The following is a 24390-nucleotide window of genomic DNA, read 5'->3' on the forward strand; positions in this document are numbered from 1 at the left end:
CTGAGTTTGCACCTCACGCCTATCAGAATTGCAAAGAGTACAAAAAAGGAGAAATGCTAATGGTTGGAAGGTTATGAGGAAGTGCCCAAACAATAAACTCCCTGAAAACAAGACTGGAGCAATAGAAGAGACAAGAAGAAATATAAAAAAGTCAACAAGAAAATGTGAGGTAACAAGACCCAAGAGAGAACTCAAGTTTCCCTAATTAATCCGAATGCTACAATCACACACACACACGCACAAAAAAGAGCCCAGGGAATATATGTCCACAAATCTTAAGAGAAAACTACCCAGGGCAAGAGGAAATAGAATCCACTGGACAAGTCTTAAAAGAAACCCCCAAATAAAAACTGCCCAGAAATATTCCAGCCTTTCAGCTTCTGGGTCAAAGAGAAAGGAGACACAAAGGAAAATTCAGATCCTAAAGAGCAACAGTCAGGTTCATACAGGGTTTGGCAACCACCACTGTGCAAAAGTGGAGAGCTTGGAATACAGTCTTCCAGAAGGCAAAGGCTATGACCTTACAACCACAGATACCTTACCCAGTAAAACTGTGTACAACCCTACTAGGGGAAAAATGGATTCCAAACATTCCTAATAATAAGATCAGGGTTTATCTTGACATCTGTGTTTGACCTTCACATGTCCTACAGAGGTGTCAAGAGAAACATAAAAAGGTAAACTTGAACGAACAGTGATAGAGATCCAAACAGGGATAAATTATCTATATTCACATGGGGAGCAATGATCTAAGAGTTCCTTCAGAGCCCTATCATTATCAGGGGTCACAGAGGGAGCTCTCCACCTCCACAGACAAAGCCTGAGAATCTTAAACAAAGATGGAAGTGGAGGAGAACAGGAGGAAGACATGGGGGAGAAGGGGAAGGGAAATTCTCACACCTAATCGGGGGGCACAAATAGATGTCCATAGAAACAATGAGGACAAGCAGAGAGGGAGTAGCTCACACCAGAACCTCCCTCTCATCTGAACTGGTCAAAGGAGGAAGGAGAAGCTGTATACGGGCAGTACAGAAAAATGTTTCAATTAATGGAGAAACAGCAGGGAAAGGGCAGATGGGAGAATTCAAGGGAAGAGGATTAAGGGAGGGATGAGTCCTAAGCAAACAAACACTACCTCAAGCTGTGAAGAAATACTGAGAACTCCATGTGCAGCAGCCAAGAATGGGAAGCCAAGCAGTACCCCTCTGTGGGGATGCTGAGCAAGTTAAGGGCAATAAGGGATTAGTTTTCACTTTCAATTGGGTGGGGGGTGGTAGCAGAAGGGTGAGAAGGTGACACAATGCTCTTATATGGCAACAACCACCCCACCAAGCAGGGAGCTGAAGATCTCCAATGAGCACAACAACCTCCTGAGGGGCCAGGTCTGACAAGGACACAAGCTCTCCTCCCCCCAACACCCTGCCAAAGACAGGGGGTGGCTTTGGGGTCCAGAGTGAGATGCACCACCGGCAAATGTTCTGTTTGACTATGCATGTCTGCTACAAGGCACCTTGTTTTATTTTTGTCTTAATTTTCAGTGGTGTGGGACATAGGAAGGAGAAAAATAGATGTTATTTAAAATTTTTATTTTTAAATGAGCAGAAAAAAACTTAAAAACAAACAAACTGTAAAGGATGAGATAAAAATGGGGGAAGAGAAGCCCCAGAGATTGGGCCATTTCAGTTGAGCACAGGAGGCAGCAGGTGTAAAGAGCAGGCTTGGGAAGGGGAGGCTGCTGCATCTGGGAGCAGAGTAGGGATGGCGGCCTGGCAGAGTCAGCAGGGTCAAAGCCAAGCTACTTTCGGAAGAGGCCTGAGTGCCTACAGGCATCAAGGGAGAAGGGGAGCAAAAGGGGAGGGGGAAAAGGAGGGGAGGAAGGAACAGACAGATAGAGGCGAAACAGAGAAAAGGAGACAGATGGAGGGAGAGAGGGGAAAGGGGAGGGACAAAGAAGGGACAGAGACAGAGAGACAGACCTCAAGCTCTTGACAAGGCAGGACAGGATCAGGGCACGGGTGGCAAAGGGGAGAGCCCTGAGGAAAGATAGAGACAGGGTGGTGGCCAGAATGGCACAGTCCTCTCCAACAAGGAAGTAAAACGACCCAGGGCCAGGCTAAACAAAGCACAGCGGATAGGCCCTGAAAGGTACGGCCAGGGCCGAGACCCTGGCTGCCAGACCAAGTCCATACCTTGATGTGCTGGTTACTGCAATCACGGAGTAGAGGATTCGGCAGGCCACTGCTGTGCTTTCGCCAGCTGCTGAAGATGCTGAGGACCACCTGGCCCAAGCCTGGGGGCCACTTCACCAGGAACTGCAGGCTCATCACCTTCAGGTACCTCATCATCAGCTCCAGGAGGCCACCATTGTTCATGTTGTCCAGAAGAAACTTATGCACATCCTGCTGCTCTGAAGTGAAAGTAATTCCCCTCCAATGTGAGAAGAATCTCCTTGCTGGAGTCTCCCTGAGGCTAGGACCTAGAGCACAGCAGTACCCACCCTCCCTGCTGGGGTCTCCCAGACATCAGTCCAGTGGTAGGGGCCCATTAGACTGTAGACTTCCCTGCTGGGGTTTCCCAGTGGCTGGCCTGGCCATAGCCTGAGGACCAGGGTCCATAAGATAGTGGCTCTCCCCACCTGCCCACAGGTCAACTTAACAGCAAATCCCAAAACCAGCTATGAGATTAGAGAAGGGCTAGAAGGACCCAAAACTACCCTGTACCAAAGGGACATGAAAACTAAGAAGGGATAAGAGGAAAAGGATAAGCAGGGCGGAGTAGATAGCCAGACTCCTACCTGATTCCACGAATGTGGTGGAGTCAAAGGACAGTCTGTGTGTGCCCACACTAGGGAAGTTCTCCTGTTTAATTTCTGACTGGACCTCATAGTTACTGAAAGGGTCATCCTCCTCCTCAGGGTCCAGTTTTCTTAGCCTGCACCAACATAGCCCATAAGGCCAAGTCAAGGAGAAGATCTGACTCCCCAAATTTGCCCCAGCTGTCACTGCTCTCTGATGTAAATTCTTGCAAGGGAAGGGGCACAGGGGTCAGGGGCACTCTCAGAGAGAAAAGGGGCACAACCAAGCCCCTGGGCCCACCACTCCTAACTGGGCTGGAAGCCCTGCCACTGACCTTTTTTTTTTTTTTTTTGCCATTTGGTGACCCTACCCCAGAGGAAACTTTCAGTCCATTCCCCTGAAATACCTCTCCTTCTCCCTCTCTTTTGGGTCCCTGTGCTCCAGAAGCCTAGCTTCCCTCTGAAGGGCGGCTCTGCACGACTAGCAGCTACCCCAAGGCAGACTGGTCCCACAAAGCCCACCACAGGCTGGACTCTACCGTGCAGCTCCACTGCACACGGCCTAAGTAGAACTCACCACCTTCCTTCCCAGAGCTCCATCACTGCCAAGTGGCTCCTGAGCCCCCTCCCCTCTGATCTAAAAACAAGAGGCATCCAGAACAACACATTTCAAAAGAAGAGATGAAATCTTAACAGATTTTTTCCACTTTTTAACCCATTTAGAGCTCTTCCCAGATTCACCCCTAAAAGCCTTGGCAGTGGGTCTCTGGACAAGCTTTCTGCTGAATCTGCACAATGAGCCATTGGGGGCACTATCCTGGCATCAGGAAGACCTGAGTTAAAATCCAGCCTGACACACTTACTAGCTGAGTGACCTTGGGCAAGTCACTTATCTTTTGCCTACCTCCAGGTTCCTCATCTGTGAAATGGTTGTGAAGACAAAATGATGATACTTAAAAGTGCTCTATCAACATGTGCTGTCATTAAACTGATATTGATCACATATTACACTTTACAGAGATAAGAAGCAGTACAGCTACACATTTCCACCACAAAAGAGTCACAGGAAGAGACCAGAACATAATCCATAAACTCATTCTCAGTCCGGTTTGGTATTTACTGGACGTGGCCCCACTCCATCCCACGGAGTCCTGGATCATTCATTCCATCAGTGGGCTAGCTTTCCTTGGAGTGACCCAATGCAATGTCCTTAGCTGGATCCCCCTCCTTGTGGGCTCCCACTTTCAGCAAGGCTAGGCTGCCCTGGTGCTGACCAACGAGCTGAAGTTTCTCAGTCTAACCAGCTCCATCCCTCAGAGTCCTGGATCATTCATTCCATCAGTGGGCTAGCCTCCCTTGGAGTGACCCAATGCAAAGTCCTTAGCTGGATCCCTGCTTTGCGGACTCCCACTGTCAGCGAGGCTAGGTTGCCCTGGTGCTGACCAATGAACCTAACTAATCCTAGCCAAGTAGAAGGCACAATGTCTATTTTCTTCCTTCTTTAAAAAAAATTTATTTTTAGTCCCAAATTCTCTCTCTCCTTCTAACTCATCCATCAAGAAGGCAAGACAGACAATGATAGCCATCATCTACATGAAATCTTGGCAGAACATTTCCACCCTAGGCATGATGAGGGACAATAAGGAGGGAAAAGTCAGCCTCCTGGACTCAGAGCCCAGGAGCTCTTTCTCTGGAGGGGAGAAGCATCTCCATCATGGGTCTTTCAGCACTGTCCTGGTGGGAAGAGCTAAGTCATTCACAGTACACTGTTACAATGTTGCTATTACAATGTTGCTGTTACAATGTTGCTATTACTGTTACAATGTTGCTCTTCCTGAGTACAGTGTTCTCCTGGTTCTGCTCCCCCACTTTGCATCAGTTCATGCAGGTCTTTCCAGGTTTTTCTGAATCATCCTGCTCACCATTTCTTCAGCACGACTATTCCGTTACATTCACACACCACAACTTGTTCAACCGTTTCCTCAATGTCCACTTCACCACCACCACAAAAAAAGCTGCTCTACATATTTAGGTGGCCTTGCTGAGTCAGAGAGCCTGTAGCTCGATGGCCCTGTGGGCACGGTTCCAAATTATTCTCCAGAATTGCTGGACCAGCTCACAACTCCAACAGCATACGAGTGTCCTGACTTCCCAGACCCCCTCCAATACTCTCAGGGTCCTTCTCTGTCATATTCCGCTCCAAAGGGTGTGAGGTGCAACCTCAGAGCTGGTTTAATTGGCATTTCTCTAGTCAATAGTGATTTAGAGCAGTTTTTTTCACATGACTATAGACAGCTTTGATCAGAATATCTGCATCTGTCATATTGAGGGCCATATCATGGCCCCAGATAATAAGTCTATTCTTAAGGCCTCCTCTCCGAGGCCTGGATTTCCCCTTTCTTCTGGCACTGTGACAGGTTGAACAAGCGTGCGCTAGCTCAGCTCAGCTGAGGGCCACAGCGTCAGAAGACGTGGGGGAGCATCTGTCTCCCAGCCCTACTGTGGCTCTGTGAATGACTCGCCCGTCACCGCTGCTGCTTAACAGCCTCTCCCCTCCCTCAAGGTCCCCAGGAGCCTCCCCCAGCCAGGGCCCTCGCCTCCACAGCGCTTCTCAGTAGTACCATCTGGATAACTGGCCAGCCCTTCCAACGGACCTTGCTCCTCACCTGTCCCTAGATGAGGGGGGAGGGGCAGCTACCGTTTGGTGTCCCTTTAACTGCCCATCCGGGTGATGGGGAGCTTTCGAGGAGCAGAGGCATGGGCTGGGATGAGGGTGTCACCTGAATCTCTCTTCTGCTACAGAGCCGATCAGGGCTTCTCCCAGGAGCTTCCAAAGGCTGCTTGGAGCCTCTCATTCCAGCCCTTTGCAGAGGAGTAACTGAGCCGCCATCTCCATGCTCCCAATCCCCATCCCCCTCCACCGACCACCCAGAGCTCTCACTCCCAAACACTCCCCACAGAGTGGTCCGATGTTGGGGCCTGGCAGGATCCAAGGCTCCAATCAAGCTGTCACACGGGCTGCCCCCCATCCTTGCTCTCATTCTCTGCCTCTCCCTCCTCGCCACTGCCTCCTTCCCACTGGCTCAGCCCAGGAAGCCTTCCCCATCTCCCCCATGGTCAGCAATAGCAGCATCTGATGCTTCTTCCTATGGAGGACAGACACTGGCTTGCCACAGTCCTCACGGGCCAGGCATCCAGCACAGTCTGGGCACATGGGGAGCAGCTGCTAGGCCCTCCAAAGAGTGGCACACATCCCTCTGTGCCCGTGTCCTAGCCTGACAGAGCCATGCACTGAGGAGGAAGGTCAAGTCTCACACCTCCATCGCCTGAGAGCTCCTGGTAGCCTGCGGGGAGCTGCTTTCTCACAGGAGCTGGCCTTTCTAGACTGACTGACCCCCCCCAAGCCACGAGGGCCCATCTGCCACCATCTTTGCCTCTCCCCAGGATGGTGGGCCTCACTGCTCCTGCCTCCATCACAGCCCATCCCATCTTCACATCACCTTGAAGCCCCAAATTGAGCGCATGGAGGCCCCACACTCTGAGTCCCCAGCGACCCCTCTCCTGGCCCAGAATCAACTCCCAGGTCTAGTCTGATAGTGCACAAAGTGTACTCAGGAAAAAGGGATGGCTGGTCCAGGGAGCGCATAGCACACACAAGGGTCAGCCCCTGAGGAGGGATTCTCATGGCATCCCTAACTGAGGATAGGTCTAACACCCGTTCTACTGAAGAGAACACAGAGGTTCAAGGAGGAAGGGACTTATCCAGGGTTCCTCACAAAGATGACCCCCTTCTTCCTGCCTGTCTTCTCACACTTCTGGCCAATGACAGGGGCCTCCTTGCTGCCCCACCCCCTACAAGTACACCCACACTGCTGGTGTTGACAGGGAACTGTGGGCACATTCGCAGAGCATCAAGGATGGCTCTCTGCCCTAGGGATGGGTACCAGGAGGCAGAAAAGGAGCTGCCAGAGCCACTGAGGCCTCCCTGCCTGGCTCCCTCCTCATCTATCCATCCATCCACCCATCCATCTGTCCGTCTATTCACCCATCTATGCATCCATCCATACATTCATCCATCCACCCATCCATTCACCCACCCATCCATTCATCCATCCATACACCCAATCATTCATTCACCCGTCCATCCATCCATCCATCCATCCATCCATCCATCCATCCATCCATCCATCCATCCATCCATCCATCCATCTATCTGTCCATCTATCCCCAGCACCTGAGTGGCAGAAACTTGAGCAGCAGCTCCTGGAAGTCAACCTTCTCCTCCTTCTTACACTTGGTGTTGCGGACACGTGCAGATCGTCTCTTGGCAGTCTCCCCGCTCTCCTCGACCACTGGCCTCTTCCGCTTGACACCCTTCTTGGATTTGTCTCCCCCGGAGGCATCCCCTGCATGGCCCAGCCAACAATCACAGAGGGCTATGGGATGCACACCCAGGGCTCTGCAGCAGCCAGGGCAGGGCGAAGCTCCCAAGGAAGAGACACACGTCCACACCACACACACATGTCCATATCACTCACGCATACATACCACACACATACCATACATGCTCATATCATGCACACCACGCACATGCACACAACATAAACATATCACGTACACACACATACATACTACGTGCACACCACACTCACACATACTACACTGAGAGAAATGATTAAGAACCAACAATTTGGGGAGAGCCGCCATTTCCTCCTCTTTCTACAGTCCTGATCTTACAAAGTTCAGTGTCCTGAAGGATGCTGCTGAGAATGAGATGGGACCAACTTCCTTGTTCTGAGCTCGAGGAGGCACAACCCCTGGGCTATGCTGAGGCTGGGAAACTGCCTCAGGCAGGGGGTACTCGGCATGTGGGGACACAATGTCACTCTCAGCCCCTCACTAACTATTATCCCCACAAGGTGGATTTCCACCCTCAGGAACATCCACTCTTCAAGGCCGTACAAATGGTGAGTTGCCCCATGATGCCTTGGGTCTAAGAGAAAAGGTCAAGTGATCCCTTCTTTTATTAATCCACGTGCTGGCCTTAGGAATAAAATGATGAAATGACACAGAAACCACATCTCTCCAACCTTTGTAATCACCACACACACACACACACACACATACCATAGACACATACATACCACACAAATCTATTCACCATATATACCCACACATGTACACAAATGTCAGACACATACACACATACCACATACACATCATACGCATGCCACATACCTGAAGACACACACACCAGACCCATACACACAAATATCACATGCACACACTAGACACACTTACAGACCACGCACATACACAAGCATACCACATATATTGCACAATCACACATACATACCACACCCAACATACACACATACTACACACACACCACACACGCTTATACACCACACACACACACACACACACACACCATACCACACACCATACCACACACCACACAGCAGCAGAGGCAGCCACGCCATGCATATACACTTCCTGGCTCTGTGACCTTGGGCATAGCCCTCTACCTGACTGAGGCTCAGTTTCCCACACCACGAGGCACCTCCCAAAGAGCTTTAGAAGAATGGGTTATTTCATTCTCCAGAAAGGAGACAGATTCGCGCCCAATAAGAATTAAGGAACACTCCTGGCCCTGGGGAGGAATGTTCCCCTCCCCCTGCAGGGCTCCCTAAACAGGCCCCTTGCCCACCCTCTGTCAGCAAAGCCCAGCCCCAACTCACCTAGAGGAACAACAGCCTCCAATAAGCTCTGGTTGGGAAGAGAAAAGCTGGGGGCCATGGCGGTGTAGGGGAACAGAGGCTCTGGCGCCGAGGTCACGGCAGGCGGGGGCGGGGCAGGGACAGAGAGGACAGCAGGGTCTCGGTACTCTGAGAGTTCGATTCTCCTGCCTAAGCTGGGCTGAGGCGGGTCACAGGATGTGAAGTGGGCATAGGTGGCCAGCAGGCTCTCCCCGAGGCATTTCCACCTGCACAGTGAGAGGTAGAGCCAGGGCATGCCCATCATGGCCAGGGCCAGGACTCCAAGCACCCACCTGAGGTCCCCCCACAAAGGGAGCCAGGCCTAGTTCTGCCCTTCCACTTCTGCCTTTCCCCTGCCCTGGGATTTGGAGCTCAGCCTCAGAGGAAAGTGACAAGGTGCCCCGGGGATGGCTCCATTCCCCTTCCCCTTGATGCTGGCCAACAGCCTTTGGCCCCACTCAGCCCCCTTCTGGGCTCGGACACAGGGAGGGGCCAAAAGGCAAGCCAACCTATGGGATTCCCTGCCAATAGCCAGGGGCTCCCTTGGGGGTCAGCAAGGAACCCCCTCATCACCCTGGGGTCAGCTCCTCAGTATCCATTTCAATTCTGCTGGGGTCTTTCTCCCCAGCAGAGCAGACAGAAGCAAAGAGAGAACAAAGAAGCTCATTCTATTCTGGTAGAGAAGCCCATGCCCCCAAGGGGCCTGCTGGGCAGCACGGTCCACCCTCCAATACTGCCAGGGCTGCTGAGGTGCCTCGTTCACCCCCTTCACACCCCCTGAAAGACCTACGTGAAGAAGGGGATGGGCTGAGTCAGATGGAGGTCCGCCTCCTTCTCGCGCACCAGCAGTGTCTGCCTCTTCTTGCGCAGGTCCAGAGCCTCATCAATAATGGCCTTTGTCTCTGTGGCACTCACGGTCACATCATGGATTGACATGTCACTAGGGCCCAGGGAGAGAGAGGAAAGACTGAGGTGAGGCAGAGCTCACCAGGGACCCCTTAAGGCCACCTCAATCTGTTGCGCACCCAACAAAAGGGTGCAGGCCATTGGACTGATCCTACTCTGGCTTGTTCAGAGATATCTCAGCCTTGGGGAGGGGCCTTGAGGGGTGACCCCACCAACACCCTGGGAAAGCGTGGCAACTTCACACGCCAAGAGCCCACCTCCCAGACTCCTGGGGGAGAGGGAACCGCATGCTCAAAACAGTCTTCTGGCAGACCTCTGAGCACCCACTACACACAAGGCTGGCAGGGGGACCAGGTGTCTGGAAGAGCAAGCCAGAGCTCAGGACATAGGCATGAGATGCGATGGATACCACACAATGTGAGGTAGACATGGGGGGGTAGGAGAGGTGGGACCAGCAAGAGTGTGGAGTGGTGGGAGAACCATGTTCAAGAAGCAGAGGGGTCTCCAGCTGGGGCTAGAACACCCACCCCACCTCCCCACAGCCCCAAGAAGGAGACTGAGGCACGGGAACAGCCATTGTCCCTGGAGGGAAGTCATGTCAGGCCAGGAAGCACTTGGGAAAGACAAAGTGAGGAAGCAGAGGCCAGACCTGCTAAGAGCGAGTAAGCAAATTCTGCCCGACGACCCTGAGCTCTTGGGAGTGGCAGAAAGAAGGGCGCGAGGAGGACGCAGCACAGAACTCAGGTGACCCCCTGACGCTTTGTGGGCTCCTGTCAAAGTGTCTGAGAGGTGCAGTTGGACAAGGAGAGGGTCACAAAAGCCTCAGAAGCATCACTAGAGGAGGGGCCAAGAAGGCAGAGAAGCAAGAACACAGGCACTCCCCACTGCCAAACTTCCACCAAACATGGCCAGAAAAGCCACAGTGAGACATGGAGCCAGCCCAGCTAGGTTGGGCCAAGAGCGTGCTCTAGTGCCTAGGGCACAAGGAGTACCCAGGTCCACCCTGGGGTGCCTCTGTAGTGACAGTTATAGGGCAGACTGAACAGAGGAGGGCAGCCAGTGTCCATGAGCCTCTGTGCCTGGGCTGCAGAGGACTCCCAGGCCAAGGGGCCGAGGGCAGCAGTATCTCTTCCTGCTTGGGCCCAACCCCACCCAGATCAGGGACTGGCAGACACGCTACCACTCCCAGCCTGCCCCGACCCCTGACCTTGCCCTGCAGCAGTAGGACCAGCAGCCAAGCCAGCCCTAACATCAAGTCCACAGAATGGGCAAACCCAAAAGGAATACTCCTGAGGAGCCCTTTGGGCAGTTAGGATGCTCAGGACATGCACACAGAATAACGCAGCCTGAGGACATGTACCAGACTTTCTGGAAGAGCTAAAACAAAAGGGGAACAGAACAGGAGAAACAGAGAAACAGAAACTCACAGCTCAGGGAGGAGGCACAAAGCAGGTCTCAAATGAATGGATCTAAGAGATCCGAGAGACAAAGCCAGAGAAGCTGCTGTGCAACCCTCAGAGCAAGCTCCAGGCCTCTCTCTGGCTCAAAGAAGGTCACCTGGGCAGCACCAAAGGAAGACGGTATCAGTCCCAGTCAGCTTTGGGCAGCATCCCTCAGGACCAAGCAGCCACCACTATGCAGGAACAGAGAGCTGGGAACATGATACAGAAAAGGGCCCTGGATGGAGCAGGGGACTTCTAAGCCCCTGAGTAAGAGAGCAGAGGTGTGGAGAAACTCTGAGGGGCAAACACTGGAGGGAAGAGAAGCAGAGGCAAGTCAACTGGAATGCACAGATCAAGAATGCACTGCCTGCACTCCATGGGACCCTTTGGAGCCCCATCTGCATCAGGATCACCGAAGGAGCCTGAGAGTGGGCCTCCTGGGGCTTGAGGAGCTTAAGAACAGAAAGCGAGGGAAGAAGGGAAAATGGCCACCTAGCTGGGTTCAGAAATACATTTCACTCATCAGGGAAACAGGAAGAAAAGGGGACAAGAGGAAAAGGGAGTGGGGAAAATATAGGGAAGGCGGAGTAAGGGAGGAATTAGTCCTAAGCAAAGCAAACTCTGCTGTTCGGCCGTTTCAGCCATATCTAATTCTTCTCCCCATTTGAGGTATTCTAGGCAAAGATACTGAAGTGGCTTGCCATTTCCTTCTCTAGCTTATTTTACAGAGGAGGAAACTGAGGCAAACAGGGTTAAGTGACTTGCCCAGGATCATACAGTTAGGCAAGATCTAAACTCAGGATGATGAGTCTTCCTGACTCCAGGCCTGACGCTCTATCCATTGTGCCCACTAGCTGGCCCCCTAGCTGCCCAAAAACAACCTCTAAGGACACACCAAAATATTCCTAACAGCTCTTTCCATGGTGGCAAAAAAGTAGAATCTGAGGGAATGGCCGGACAAGGAGTGGTACAGAAATACAGTGCGATGTTATTGTGTCAGGGATGGTCTCAGAGAAGCTGGGGAAGATTTGAACAAACTGATGCCAAGGGAGGAGAGCAGAGCCAAGAAAACCATTTGTACAAAAACAGCAACTCTGAGAGAAGGAGGACTGCCCCGTCCTCAGAGAGAGGGACAAGAACGTTTGTGGACTGGGTTTTTTCTGGATTCAACATGTTCCCAATAGAGTTTGGTTCTTTCTCAAACTGGGGGGAGAGAGGGGAGGGAGAATGGAAATATGAACAAAGTGGACTTTTGCTGACTGAAAAAAATTGGCCATTTTTCAAAGGTTCAAGAGGGGAGGGCAATGGCCAGTGTGACAGTCCTGTGGCAGCCCTGGGGCTGAGGAGAGTCGTGCCCATCCTGAGAGGAACAGTGATGGTGGTTGTTGACCACCTGGCTGGAGAAGTGACAATAGAGAGCAGTGTACTTAAGGGCAGTCAATATGGCCAACAGGTCCAGAGGACAGAGCCAGGGCAGGGCTGCACGAGACAGCTGACCAGCCAAGCCAGGCCTGCATGGTGAAAGGGTCCTGGGAAGAAGAATGAGGGTGGACCACAATAAAGCACCTGAGACCAGTGTTCTATGCCAACCGGGCCCCTTCTTGCTATGGCATCTGGGACAGAACATGAGATAAGAGCATCTTGAAGGAGATTCCTGCAGAGGCCTGCTCAACCTGGGGATCTGAGCTAGGCTGGAAAGGGCCTAGAGGCAGATAAGCAGGATGAGGAAGAGCCAAGAGGGCCTGCCCCATGAAGCCAAGATGGCTTGTCCCAGGAGCAGTGAATGGCTAACTAAGGCGAGCTTCTCAATGCCGTGAGTTATACAGCAAGGGCCCTCTGCCTAGGGATCTGCAAGCAGAGGCTGGATTGCCCCATGTCCAGTGATGTGGGGAAACCCAGATCAGTGAGTGTGAACCCAGAGGCCCCAAGGGAAGCTGAGAGGAGAACACCAAGAATGCAAAATGAGGCATACAGGGTCCCTGACCACATCCAGGCCCCATGAGGAGTGATGGGAAAAAGGAAAACAAGACCACCTCCAGCACAAGCTGAGCTTCTGAGCAGAGGCCCTGATGGCTGACACAGCTTCCCCTCCTATTCTCCCATACCACAGAGCAAAGCAGGACCATGAAGCCAAAGCCAGAGGACCAGGAGCGACTCTGGTGGGTGAAACGTCACCACGGCTGAGAGGGCATGTGGAGGGGCAGGCACTCAAGCTGGAGATCGGGGGTCAGGTGCTCAAGGCAGGGACCAGTGTGCACAGCGGGCAGGCGCTTGAGCTGGGGATGAGCAGGGGTGTGGGGCAGATGCTCAAGCTGTGGTCAGGTGGGCACAAAGGTCAGGCTCTTGAGCTAGGGATGGGAGGTTGTAGGGCAGGCGCTTGAGTTAATGACCAACGGGCACAGGTGCCAGGTGCTGAAGTCAGGGATGGGCAGCTGTGGGGGGCATGTGCTTGAGCCAGGGACCAGTGGGCACAGGTGTCGGGCACTTGAGTGGGATGGGTGGACACAGAGGACCAGACACTGTAGCCAGGGATAGGAAGGCACAGGAGGGTAGGTGCTGCAACTGGGGACAGGGGGCTGTGGGGGACAGGCACTGGGGCTGGGGCCAGGCCAACACAGAGTTAGGGTTACCATTTGAGGAACATGCGTAGAGAGTCCTTGCGGAGACTAGGCTGCTCTTGGAAGATCTTCTCCTTCAACACCAGTCCCTTGCTGTACCTGTAGTCCTTCTCCAGGGCTTTGCAGATGAAATACAGGCCCGCTGCAGAGACAGAGAGAGGAGACAGTCAAGTCCAAGAGGAGAGTCAGTCAGGCCTGTCCCTGAGGCTCCAACTTCACTCTGAACACCTGAGAAGATCAAAGGCAAAGCCGGGAACTGGAAGACATCTCCAAGACACCAAAGTGCTTCTGATTTCGGCAGACTTTGACTCTCCTTTCTGAGCCTTCTTGACCCATGCTAGACACCTTCAAGGCAACCTGGTCTTCTCCCTCATCTCTGTCCCATCCACTCATCCCTCCAGCATGACCCCACAAAGGCAGGTTTTGCCCCCCACACAGCGAGACATCTCTGTCCCCCTTACACACCCTGTATTGAATTCCCATGACTGGCATATATCACCCCCAGCGCTTTGGGCCTCCATACTGCGCCTTGGTGCCCCCAGCCAGATGCCCCTTTCTGCCTCATCAGAAGTCAGGAGGGGGAGAGCCACCAGGACCAATTCCCTGGAATGGAGGAGGTCCCCCAGGGGCTCCCTCACACCTTTGTATTCAATCAAAGGAACGTGGAAGCAATGAGTGATCACAGAGCAGACACACAGATGCCTGAGCTAGATGACTGTTAGAAAGCTCTGAGCAGGCTCTGGACAGCTCAGTCACCCAGGTCCTGGCTAAGGAGCTCTGAGCAGCAGCTCTGCCAGCCACACACAGTGTGACCAGGTCTCCTCCGATTCCCACAAGTGGATGAAGCTTTTTCAGACAGACCTTGGGCTAGCCCCGTAACTGAACAGAAAAGGAAGGTGCTGGGCACTGTGCATGGCACGCAGCAGGTACCACAACAATCCTTCTCCCCTGTCTTCCATTTGATGATTGGGCAGAAAAGGAATCAGCCAAAATAATCAAGTTCTCCGAGACTTTTGGGGGCCAGAATGAGGAAACAGTGGGATAAGTGGGATGTTGCCCACCCGGGCCGCTCCTGGGCCCCCAGGAGGGCCTGACCTCTTCCTCGAGCTACACCAGCCAAAGGCCCTTCCTTCCCTCTTCCTCTCACTGACCTAGGAGGAGACATCTTCGATATCGGAGTCACGGAGCATGGGCTTTTTATGCTATGTTTTACTGTACTGACAGTATTTGTTACACTGTCTAAATAAAAAAGAAGAGAAAAACCCAGCCAAGAACAAAGGAGTGCGCTTTCCCTAGTCGGCTGCTTGGTTTCTCGGTTTCTCACTGACCACTGAGCCGCAGCACCTCTGTCCCTCCTTCCCACTGCTGCCGTGGGGATGGCTCTAAGGCCTGAGGGTGAAGGCCCTGGCCTAGAAAGGCCTGCTGTGGCATCTTCACCAAGAGGGGACTGCAGAACATGGACAACATGGTCCCCAGGAGACTGGCAGTTTGTTGGTACAAGCACAGGCACACAATTACAAGGCCTGTACTTAGGAAGGTCCTTCAAGCAGCTGGCAGAGGATAGAGCAGGGAGGAGGGACGAGCTGGGAAGACAGACACAAGGGACTGGCCAGGTGGGGGTAGGGGGGAAGGCAGCCAGGGAGTCTGAGCAGCAGGCAGTGGACAACGTGGACCTGGAGCCCAAGGGCAGAGCTGGAGGGTGGTGCCCACTGTGTGCCAGGCTCTCACAACAACCTGAGGACTGGGTCCCTTCAGTCATGTCTGACTCTCTGTGATCCCATTTGGGGTTTTCTTGGCAAAGATACTACAGCCCTTCTGCCAGGTAAATTTGTTTTCCATCTTTCCCTTAAGCTCTATGCTCCCTGACTCAAAGCACATCCCTGTGACAGCCCAGCCCTGCATCCCTTTCTCTATGACTTGGCAAAAGGCCTCCAGAAATGACCCCCAGCCTGACTGTGAATATCTGGCTATACTTCCCTCCCTAACAAGTAAAAACTCCCTGGTGCCCTCTGCTGCAGACCAGATGGGCTGTGCCCATGCACAAAGGACAGGGAGCTCACTTACTCATCAGACATTCTCTGCTGCAGCTGAGAAGGTGGAACCCTCAGAAAGTGGACCACTGGGGTGTCACAACCTCAGCAGGCTGTAGGCCTTCCAACATATGAAGTATGCCCACCATGCCCCCCCACTCACTGTCCAGCTTCTCCCATACCCCTCTCAAATCCCCTGACTGTCTATCCCCTTCCAGAGACAGCCTAGGTTGTCAGAGGGAACACCAAGGTGACATCATCTGATTTAAAAGTCCATGGGACCCAAGGACCACTGCTGACCTCTCTGGGGAACCCTTCTACCAGGGAAGCCTTAGAGGGCATTCGACTTCTCAGGGGGCAGGCTCAAAAGGGCAATCTGCATCAGCCCATAAGTCAGCCAGGAAGTGGGCAAATCCTGACTCAAGTGCTGGGGAACACAAAGAAAGCCTCCACTACAACCAAAAAAAAAAATCCCACTGGCTTTGAGGAACGTATCCTGCTAGTCATACGTGGCAGGTGGAAGAAAGGCAGGGAGGCAGGGCAGCCAGCACAGTCCTCCTGAGGGCGGTGGGGAGGAGGAGGAAGAGCCTGCCATGTGTAAGATGCCCCTGCTGTACCGAGGGCAGCTCTGGGCACCCCCTTTGGGAGGGCACTGATCAGGTGACAAGGACAGGGAAAGACCTCTTGATCCACCTCATGAACAGAAAGATGGATAGGTGAGCTACCTGTGGAGGACACTCCCTGAGGGGGAGGCACTCAGGGCCAGCCCTGGCCTGGCAGCCTCCCCTGAAGGGGCTGGACTCACTGGTGTAGTCGCCAAGCGTGTACAGGACTGTGATGAGGTTGTCCAAGCAGGGCCAGTGGTCAGGATTGCAGCGGAGGCCCTCCTCAAAGGCATGGCGAGCCAGCGAGATGCACACCAGCTTCAGGGCCACACAGCCAATCTTATACCAAAGGTTGACATCCGTGGAGTCCAGCATCACGGCCTAGAAACATGCAAACAGATATGACCAATGACTTGGCCACAGCATACGTGTGAGGACAGCTAGAAGGGGCCTGGGAGCTTGTGACCATCATCCAACACCACCTGGATCTACACAACATTTCCAATAACTTCCCCAACACCGAAAGTTTTGGGGAAAAGGACAGTCCACGGACAAGGGGAAAGGACTCTTTAATAAACTGTCTCATTGTTCCAGGGCTCAGAGCTTCTGGAGCAACACCACAGGCGAGGAAGGGACACCAGGGGCCTTTCCAGTAAGAACGGGGGTAATGCAAGGGTGTCCACTGGGGAAGAAAAGCCTTGCATGGAACAAGGAGTCATGGAGGGAAGAAGGGAGAAAAGAAGGAATGAAGGGAGGGAGAGAAGTAAGGGAGGAGGGGGATGGAGGAAGGAAACATTAATGAGAGCCTCACTGCAGGCACTGTGCTAAAGGTTTGACAAATATCATCTCATTTAGTCTTCACAACAACCCTGAAAGGGAGGTGCTATAGTTGCTCCATTTTACAGTTGAGGAAACTGAGGTGGGCAGAGGTGAGATAGCCTGCCCAGAGTCACAAGCTATTAAGAGTATGAGATCACATTTGAATTCAGGTTTTCCTGACTACCTGGTCTCTGTCCTATAGCACCAACCTGCCTCATGAATGGAGCATGTTGTATGAGGAATATCAGGGGGATGTCTTGGAGGGGAATGGGGTACAAGAAGTCTAGACAGGTGAACGAGGTGCTAGGCTATGAAAGGCTTTGACTCGTCGGGGCCAAGGGAGCATTGGAGGCTACTGAGTAGGGGGTGAGGTTGTCAAACCTGAGCTTTAGAGATATCCCTTTGGAGGCTGAGTGGAGGATGAATTGGAAGGAGGAGAGACAGAGGAAGGAAGATCCTCCCCCCTACCAGCAACTACTGCCATAGTCTAGGGGCGAGATGAGGGTTTATGCCAGGGTGAGGGCAGCCATCAGAGAGGAGGGGCTGTATTGGAGAGAAAACGCAGAGGTGAAGTCATCAGGCCATGGTGCCATATTGGATCAGGAAGGGGGGCGGTGAAAGAGGGAGGAGACTGGGATGAGCACTAGGCTGGGGGCCTGAGAGCCCAGGAGGATGGGGGGGCCCTCGAGAGTGACTGGGTCCAGTTAGAGATGGATGAAAAGCAGTTGGGACATTTGAGACCGAAGGTCAGCAGGGAGGTCAGGGCAAGAGAAATAGATCTGACAGTCATCAGCAGGTCATTAAATGCATGGGAGGGGATGATATCACCCAGAAAAACAGAAGGTCTGGGACAGAGCCCAGGGGCCACCTAAGGTTAGATGGCCTGGTGGAGACACAGAAGGAGCAGCCAGAGAGGGAGCAGGAGAGCTGAGAGAGAGAAGAAAGAATTCAGGACGACAGAGGGATCCAAGAGAGGTCAAGGAAGACAAGGAGAAAGAGCACACCATTGGACTGGATACCCATGAAGCCACTGGTAAATTTGCACAGGCCAGTTTTGGTGGAATGGGGTCAGAAAGCAGACTGTTCCGAGCACTGAGATGAAAGGGAGCCCCAGGTGTAGACACCTTTTCCCTGAAGCTTAGTTTCAGAGGGCAGTAGAGACAGGGGAGGAGTCAGGGGCTACAGGAACCCTGGGAGGGTGTTTGGAGGATGGGAGAAGCAGGAAGGAGGAGCCAGGAGAGGGGAGAGAAGTGGGGGGAAGGGACAGAAGGGGATCAGCCAAACAGGAGAAGGAGTCACCTGGAGAACCCCTCAACATGGGAGGAGATACTGGCACCTGAGTGATGGTAGGTAAGGAAGGAGAGGGAGGTGGAGCCCAAGTGAAGCTTAGAATATCACCTTGTTACAGCATGTGGGCCGGTCTGCCCTCATCTCCCCTCAAAGGCCGGAGCCTGGTGAGAGATGGAATCCATAAAGGTGGGTGGGGAAGAGGAAAGAGAGAGATGGAGAAATGGGGGAGAAATGAAGAAAACTGTGAAGGAAAAGTCCCTTGAGCCCAGATCGTGGCACTGATTCCACTTCTAGGGTATGTGTACAGGACAAGGATACAAAAGGATGAAGGACAATGAGGATGGATCTGGGAGCCCAACTCCAAGAATCCAGGACAGTGCAGCAATTAAGGTAGAGGCTACTGATTAAGGGAGGGTTGGCAGGTGGTGCAAGGGGAGGAGGGGCCTGACGAAAGGAGGGTCCCAGTGGGGAGGGTCCAGAGAGAGGAAGCTGAGTGGGGTGTTATGTCACTCAGAACTGACCTCAGGCAGGCAATAAGCACCAAGGTGTCACCAGAGACTCACTCATTTGTAGACAGATGAAGCAGTCAATGCCCTGCCTCTTTCTGCACACACCCCCACCCCATCCCAACCCCATCCCACCCCCAGGACCAGACCCTACTGAGCCTCTCTGCACTCCCAGGGTCAGGAGGAAGGTCCCAAAAGGACATAGGGATCAGAGGTGGCAGAGGGCTATGCAGAAGACAGCAACAAGGACATCTGGATCATGACATCTTAAAGAGAGGCTGCAGTGGCTTCCTAGAGGGGGAGCTGGCTGCCTGGGGAAGAAGGGCAGAGCCACACTGGGAGAACTCTGGGCAGGAAGATTCTGTGCCCAAGAGCCTCCAAGAGCTGCCAGAGAAAAGCACAGCACAAGATTGTCCATGCCCTGGAAATAGAGGCTAAGTGCCCACATGGGGAGGCCACCAAAGGGTGCCAAGAAGGCTGGCCTCCAGCGGGGGAGATGCAGAAGAAAACCACAGATTTGGGAGCCAACGGCTGGCCCCAAAGGAGCGCTCTGAGGACTAGACTGGGCCTTTGGGATGAACTGCCATCGCCATGGGACAAGGACATGCACTCCAGTCACATTCTTCACCTACAAGGGCAGAGCTTGGGGAAGATCCCCATCAACAGGGCTGAAGGGGTCAGGCGGGCCAGACCCAGCAAGGCCAAGCCAGATTAAAGTCACTGGGAACACAGATCAGGAGGAGGGGGCTTGCTAAGTGGATCTTGTCAGGCTTCAGGGATCCTGGAACACCCTGGCCCCAATAAGCAGCACCCAAGTGGCTCACGCTGACAGTACCTCTAAGTAGAGCTCCATAGCTGTTTCTAGGTCATCCCGCTGGGCCGCCAACTGGGCCAGATTCTTGTATGTTGAATATTTTAGCATCAACCCAGGATGCTTCAAGCCCTCTCTCTCATCACCAGATAAAACCGCCTGAAAAGAAAAGAAATACACACAAAAGCCAAGGATGACCACAGAGGAAACAGCTGGACAGCTGAATTCCCTGACCTACTGATCTCAGGAGCCCTGGCTTCAAGGTCCCACAGAGAGAGTGCACAAGTGAGGCCTCCGACATCAGAGGGACTGCAGCACTCACTCATGAGCATTCTCTCTGCCCTCCATGCCATCCCTCCCTGTCCCCCTCTCTCATGTCTCTTCTCTCTCTCTCTCCTGAATCTAAAGTAGTAAAAGCGGGAAGAGTATGCATACACACAGCTGGGTACAGAGATTCATCTAATGGGGGGACCTCAACTTTCCCCCACCCAGAACTAGATAAGTCTAGATAAATCAAATAAACAAGGAAAAGTTAAGGAAATGAACAGAATTTTTGAAAAGTTGGAGAGCATTTATTTAATGGAAAGAGCAAGGTATATGCCTATTATTTAGCTGTGTAGGCACCTGCACAAAAACTGATCATGTATTAGGGTATAAAAGGCTCACAAGCTAATGCAAACAAGCAGAAAATGTACCCTTTTCAGACCAAAGTAAAATAAAAATTTTGTTCAATAAAGAGGCTTTGAAGCATACGTAAAAATTAACTGGAAACTATATAACCCTATCCTAAGGATGAGTAGGTCAAAGAGCACATTATAGCAACAATGAATACTTTTGTTAAAGATAAAGACATCAGTGAGACATTGTATCAAAATTTGTGAGCTACATGAAAGTAGCACTTGGGCAAATGTATCTCTCTAAACACATCGACAAAAGAGGGAAAGAGTAAATCAACAAATTGGACATACAACTAAAAACACTAGACATACAACAAATTTTAAATCCCTAATTAAGCATCAAAATAAAAATCCTGAAAATTAAAAGAGAGGTTAATAAAATTCAAAGTCAAAAAGTCATTGAACTAAAAAATAAATCTAGGAGCTGGTTTTACGAAAAGACCAACAGAAGATAAACCACTGGATCATTTGACTTTTATAAAGTAAGAAGAAAATCAAATTTACCAGTATCAAAAATGAAAAGAATGAATGCACCACCAATGAAGATGAAATTAAATCAAAAATTTGGAGCCAGTTTGCTCAATTATATGCCAATAAAACTGGTCACTTGTGAAAAGGATGAATATTAACAAAAATATAAATTCAGATTGAATGAAAAGGAAACAGAATACTTAAATAACTTGTCTTAGAGAAAAGAAATTGAACAAGCTGTCAATGAGTTCCTTAAGAAAAAAATTCCCAGTGAAGAAATGATCTAAATCACTATTAATTAGAGAGATGCAAATCAAAGCAACTCTGAGGTACCACATCACACCTATCAGATTGGCTAACATGACAAAACAGGATGAGGATAAATATTGGAGAAGCTGTGGGAGAGTTAGAACAGTAATTCATTATTGGTGGAGCTGTGAGCTCATCCAACCATTCTGGAGAGCAATTTGGAACTATGCCCAAAGGGCTACAAAAATGGGCATATCCTTTGACCCAGCAATACCACTTCTAGGACCGTATCCCCAAGAGATCATAAAAATGGGAAAGGGTCCCACATGTACAAAAATATTTATAGCAGCACTTTTTATGGTGGCCAAAAACTGGAAATCAAGGGGATGCCCATCAACTGGGGAATGGCTGAATAAGTTGTGGTATATGAATATACTGTAATACTGTGCTATAAGAAATGATGAACAAGGAGACTTCAGAGAAGCCTGGAAAGACTTATGTGAACTGATGCTGAGCGAAAGAAGTAGAACCAGGAGAACTTTATACACAGCAACAACCACAGTGTGTGAGGAATTTTTCTGGTAGACTTAGTCCTTCATTGCAATGCAAGGACTTAAAAAATTCCCAGTGGTCTCTTAAGCTAAAATGCCTTCCACATCCAGAAAAAGAACTATGGAATCTGACCACAGAATGTAGCAGATCATCTTCTTTTGTATTACGTTTTGGTTTGTTTTATGATTTCTCCCATTCATCTGATTTCTTCTATGCAACACGACTAAGAAGAAAATGTATTTAACAGGAATGTATGTGTAAAATCTATATGAAATTGTATGCCATCTCAGGGAGGGAGGGGGGAGGGAGGGGGAAAGGAGGGGAAGGGGGGAAAAATCTAAGTTATGTGGAAGTGATTGTAGAACACTGAAAACAAATAAAATAATTTTAAAAAAAGAAAAAATCCCCAGGATCCGATGAATTCTCAAGTGAATCCTACTAAACATCTAAAGAATAACTAATTCCAATACCATATAAACTATTTGAAAAAATGGATTAGAGAATCCTGCCAAATTCCATCTATGACACAGAAAAGTTTTAATACCTAAGCCAAGAAGAGCAAAAGCAGAGAAAGACAAACTACAGGCCAGTTTCCTTAATGAATAAATACTAGCCAAAGGACTAGTGCAATAAACCACAAGGGTCGTATACTCTGACTGGATTTAGACTGGGAATGTGGGGCTGGCTGAAAACTGGGAAAATAGTCAACATGATTGACATTATCAGTAACAAAAACAACAAAAATCATATGATTAAAAAGCAACAGATCTAGAAAAAACTTGACAAAATACATCTATACTAATTAAAAACACTAGAAAGCACAGGAATAAGCGGAGCTTTCCTTAAAATGATAAGCTGTATCTCTCTAAAACCATCAGCATTCTCTATAATCGGGATAAGCTAGAAGCCTTCCCAATAAGGTCAGGGGGTAAGCAAGGACATGCATTATCACCACCATGACTCAGTACTGTCCTGGAAATGCTTACAGCAGCAGTAAGAAAAAGAAATTGAAGAAATAAAAAAAAGGAAACGAGGAAATAAAACTGACCCCTTTGCAGGCAACATAATGGTATAGAGAACCCTAGAGAATCACTTGAAAAATTCGTTAAAACAATTAACAACTTCAGAAAAGCTGTAGAAGATAAAATAAAGCCACGTGAATCTTCAGTATCTCTCAGTATGCTACCAATAAAACCCAGCAGGAAGTAAAAGAAAGAAATTCCACTGAAAATAACTGCAGACAAAATAAAATACTTGGGAATCTGCCTGCCAAGACAAACCCAGGAACTACAGGAATACAATTATAAAACATAAAATATTAATTGCTCATGGGCAGGCTGAGCCAATGGAATAAAATGACAATTCTCCCTATATTAGTTTATTTACTCAGTGCCAAAACAATCAAACTACCAAAGAATTATAGAGCTAAAAAAAATAACAGAATTTATCTGGAGGAATAAAAGGTCAAGACGATCAAAGGAATCAATGAAAACAAAAAGTGAAGAAGATGCCCAGAAATAAATTGTTACAAAGTGGCAATCATGAAAACAGGGCAGCTGGATGGAGCCACAGTGCATGGGGTGCTGCCGAGAACCGAGAAGAGCCAGGAAGTGGCCTGAGCTCCGTAAACAACATTAAGTCAAGCCTCTGAATGGATTCTGGAGCCACAGAATCCATAAGAAGATGGAGTGAAACAGTTTTCTAGTTTAAGATAACTCAGAAGGACTTCAGGAAAGATCTGTCCATCTGGGGTTAAAATACAGCACAGCCCAGTGTAGACGGTGTCTGGGCAAGCTGGTGGGAGCCTCTCAGCCACACACAGCACAGATCAGCCCCTGAGGCCCTGAGGTCCTAGATCTGCAGGTCAACTACGAGGCCTTCCACCTCAGCAAGGAAGGCAAATGGCCAGCCCAGCAAGCACCACTAGCCTGGGTCATACCAGTGCAATGGGCAAGCCACCAGCACTCAAGGCCCTGGGGCGCAAAGCCAGTAAGCAGGCTCCTGGTCTCCAGCACAAGAAGCTTGGGACAGTGCCCTCTATGCCCCAGGAGCAGAGTTCAACTTTAAAAGTCACAAAACAGGCTTTAAAATGAGCAAAAGAACAGAAGAGAGCCCTGACCGTAGAAAGTGACTATGGCAACAGGGAAGCTCAAAGCACACACTCAGAGAGGATAAGAATGTTAAAATGCCTATATGCAAAGCTACAAAGAGCAATATGAACTGGTCTCTCAAGTCCAAAAAGTCCTCAAAAAGAAATTTAAAAACCAAGTAAGAGAAGAAGAAGAAAAACTGGGGAAAGAAATGAGAGTTATGCAGGAGAATTATGAAAAAAGAGCCAATAGCTTAGAAAAGAAGTTAAAAAATTGACTAAAGAAAACAACTCCTTAAAAAACAGAATTGTTCAAATGGGGCAAAAAATCCACTGAAGAAAACAACTCTTGGAAAAGTAAAACTGGCCAAGTAGAACAGGAGGTACAAGAGCTCACTGAAGAAAATAATTTCTTAAAAATTAGAAGTGGACAAGTGGAAGCTAATGACTCTATGAGACATCAAGAATCCATCAAAAAGAATCAAAAGAATGAAAAAATAGAAGAAAATGCAAAATATCTCACTGGAAAAACTAGTGTCCTGGAAAATGGGTCCAGGAAAAATAATTTTAAAATTAGTGAAACCTGAAAACCATGATTTTTAAAAAAAAAACCCTGGACAGCATCTTTCAAGAAATTATCAAGGAAAACTGCCCTGATATCCTGGACCCAGAGGGTAAAACAGTCATTGAAAGAATCCACCGATCACCTCCTGAAAGAGATTCCAAAATGAAAACTCCAAGGAATATTAGAGCCAAAATTACAACAGCAGCC

At 50.2% G+C, this 24390-nt stretch overlaps 1 protein-coding gene across 1 annotated transcript in view; it reads right to left on the reverse strand.

Annotated features, from left to right (window-relative positions):
• The window catches only part of CABIN1 (calcineurin binding protein 1), a 96159-nt gene that overhangs the window by 65974 nt on the left and 5795 nt on the right, over positions 1-24390 (reverse strand). The window contains exons 5-12 of the mRNA XM_072599595.1: positions 19605-19739; positions 16355-16535; positions 13532-13661; positions 9344-9493; positions 8536-8780; positions 7029-7200; positions 2795-2931; positions 2190-2407 (exon numbers count right to left, since the gene is read on the reverse strand). Coding sequence (XP_072455696.1) covers positions 2190-2407; positions 2795-2931; positions 7029-7200; positions 8536-8780; positions 9344-9493; positions 13532-13661; positions 16355-16535; positions 19605-19739 — 1368 coding nt within the window. The remainder of the gene's footprint in view (positions 1-2189; positions 2408-2794; positions 2932-7028; positions 7201-8535; positions 8781-9343; positions 9494-13531; positions 13662-16354; positions 16536-19604; positions 19740-24390) is intronic.

Source organism: Notamacropus eugenii, chromosome 4 (genome assembly GCF_028372415.1).
Source record: "Notamacropus eugenii isolate mMacEug1 chromosome 4, mMacEug1.pri_v2, whole genome shotgun sequence".
Taxonomy (NCBI): Eukaryota; Metazoa; Chordata; class Mammalia; order Diprotodontia; family Macropodidae; genus Notamacropus; species Notamacropus eugenii.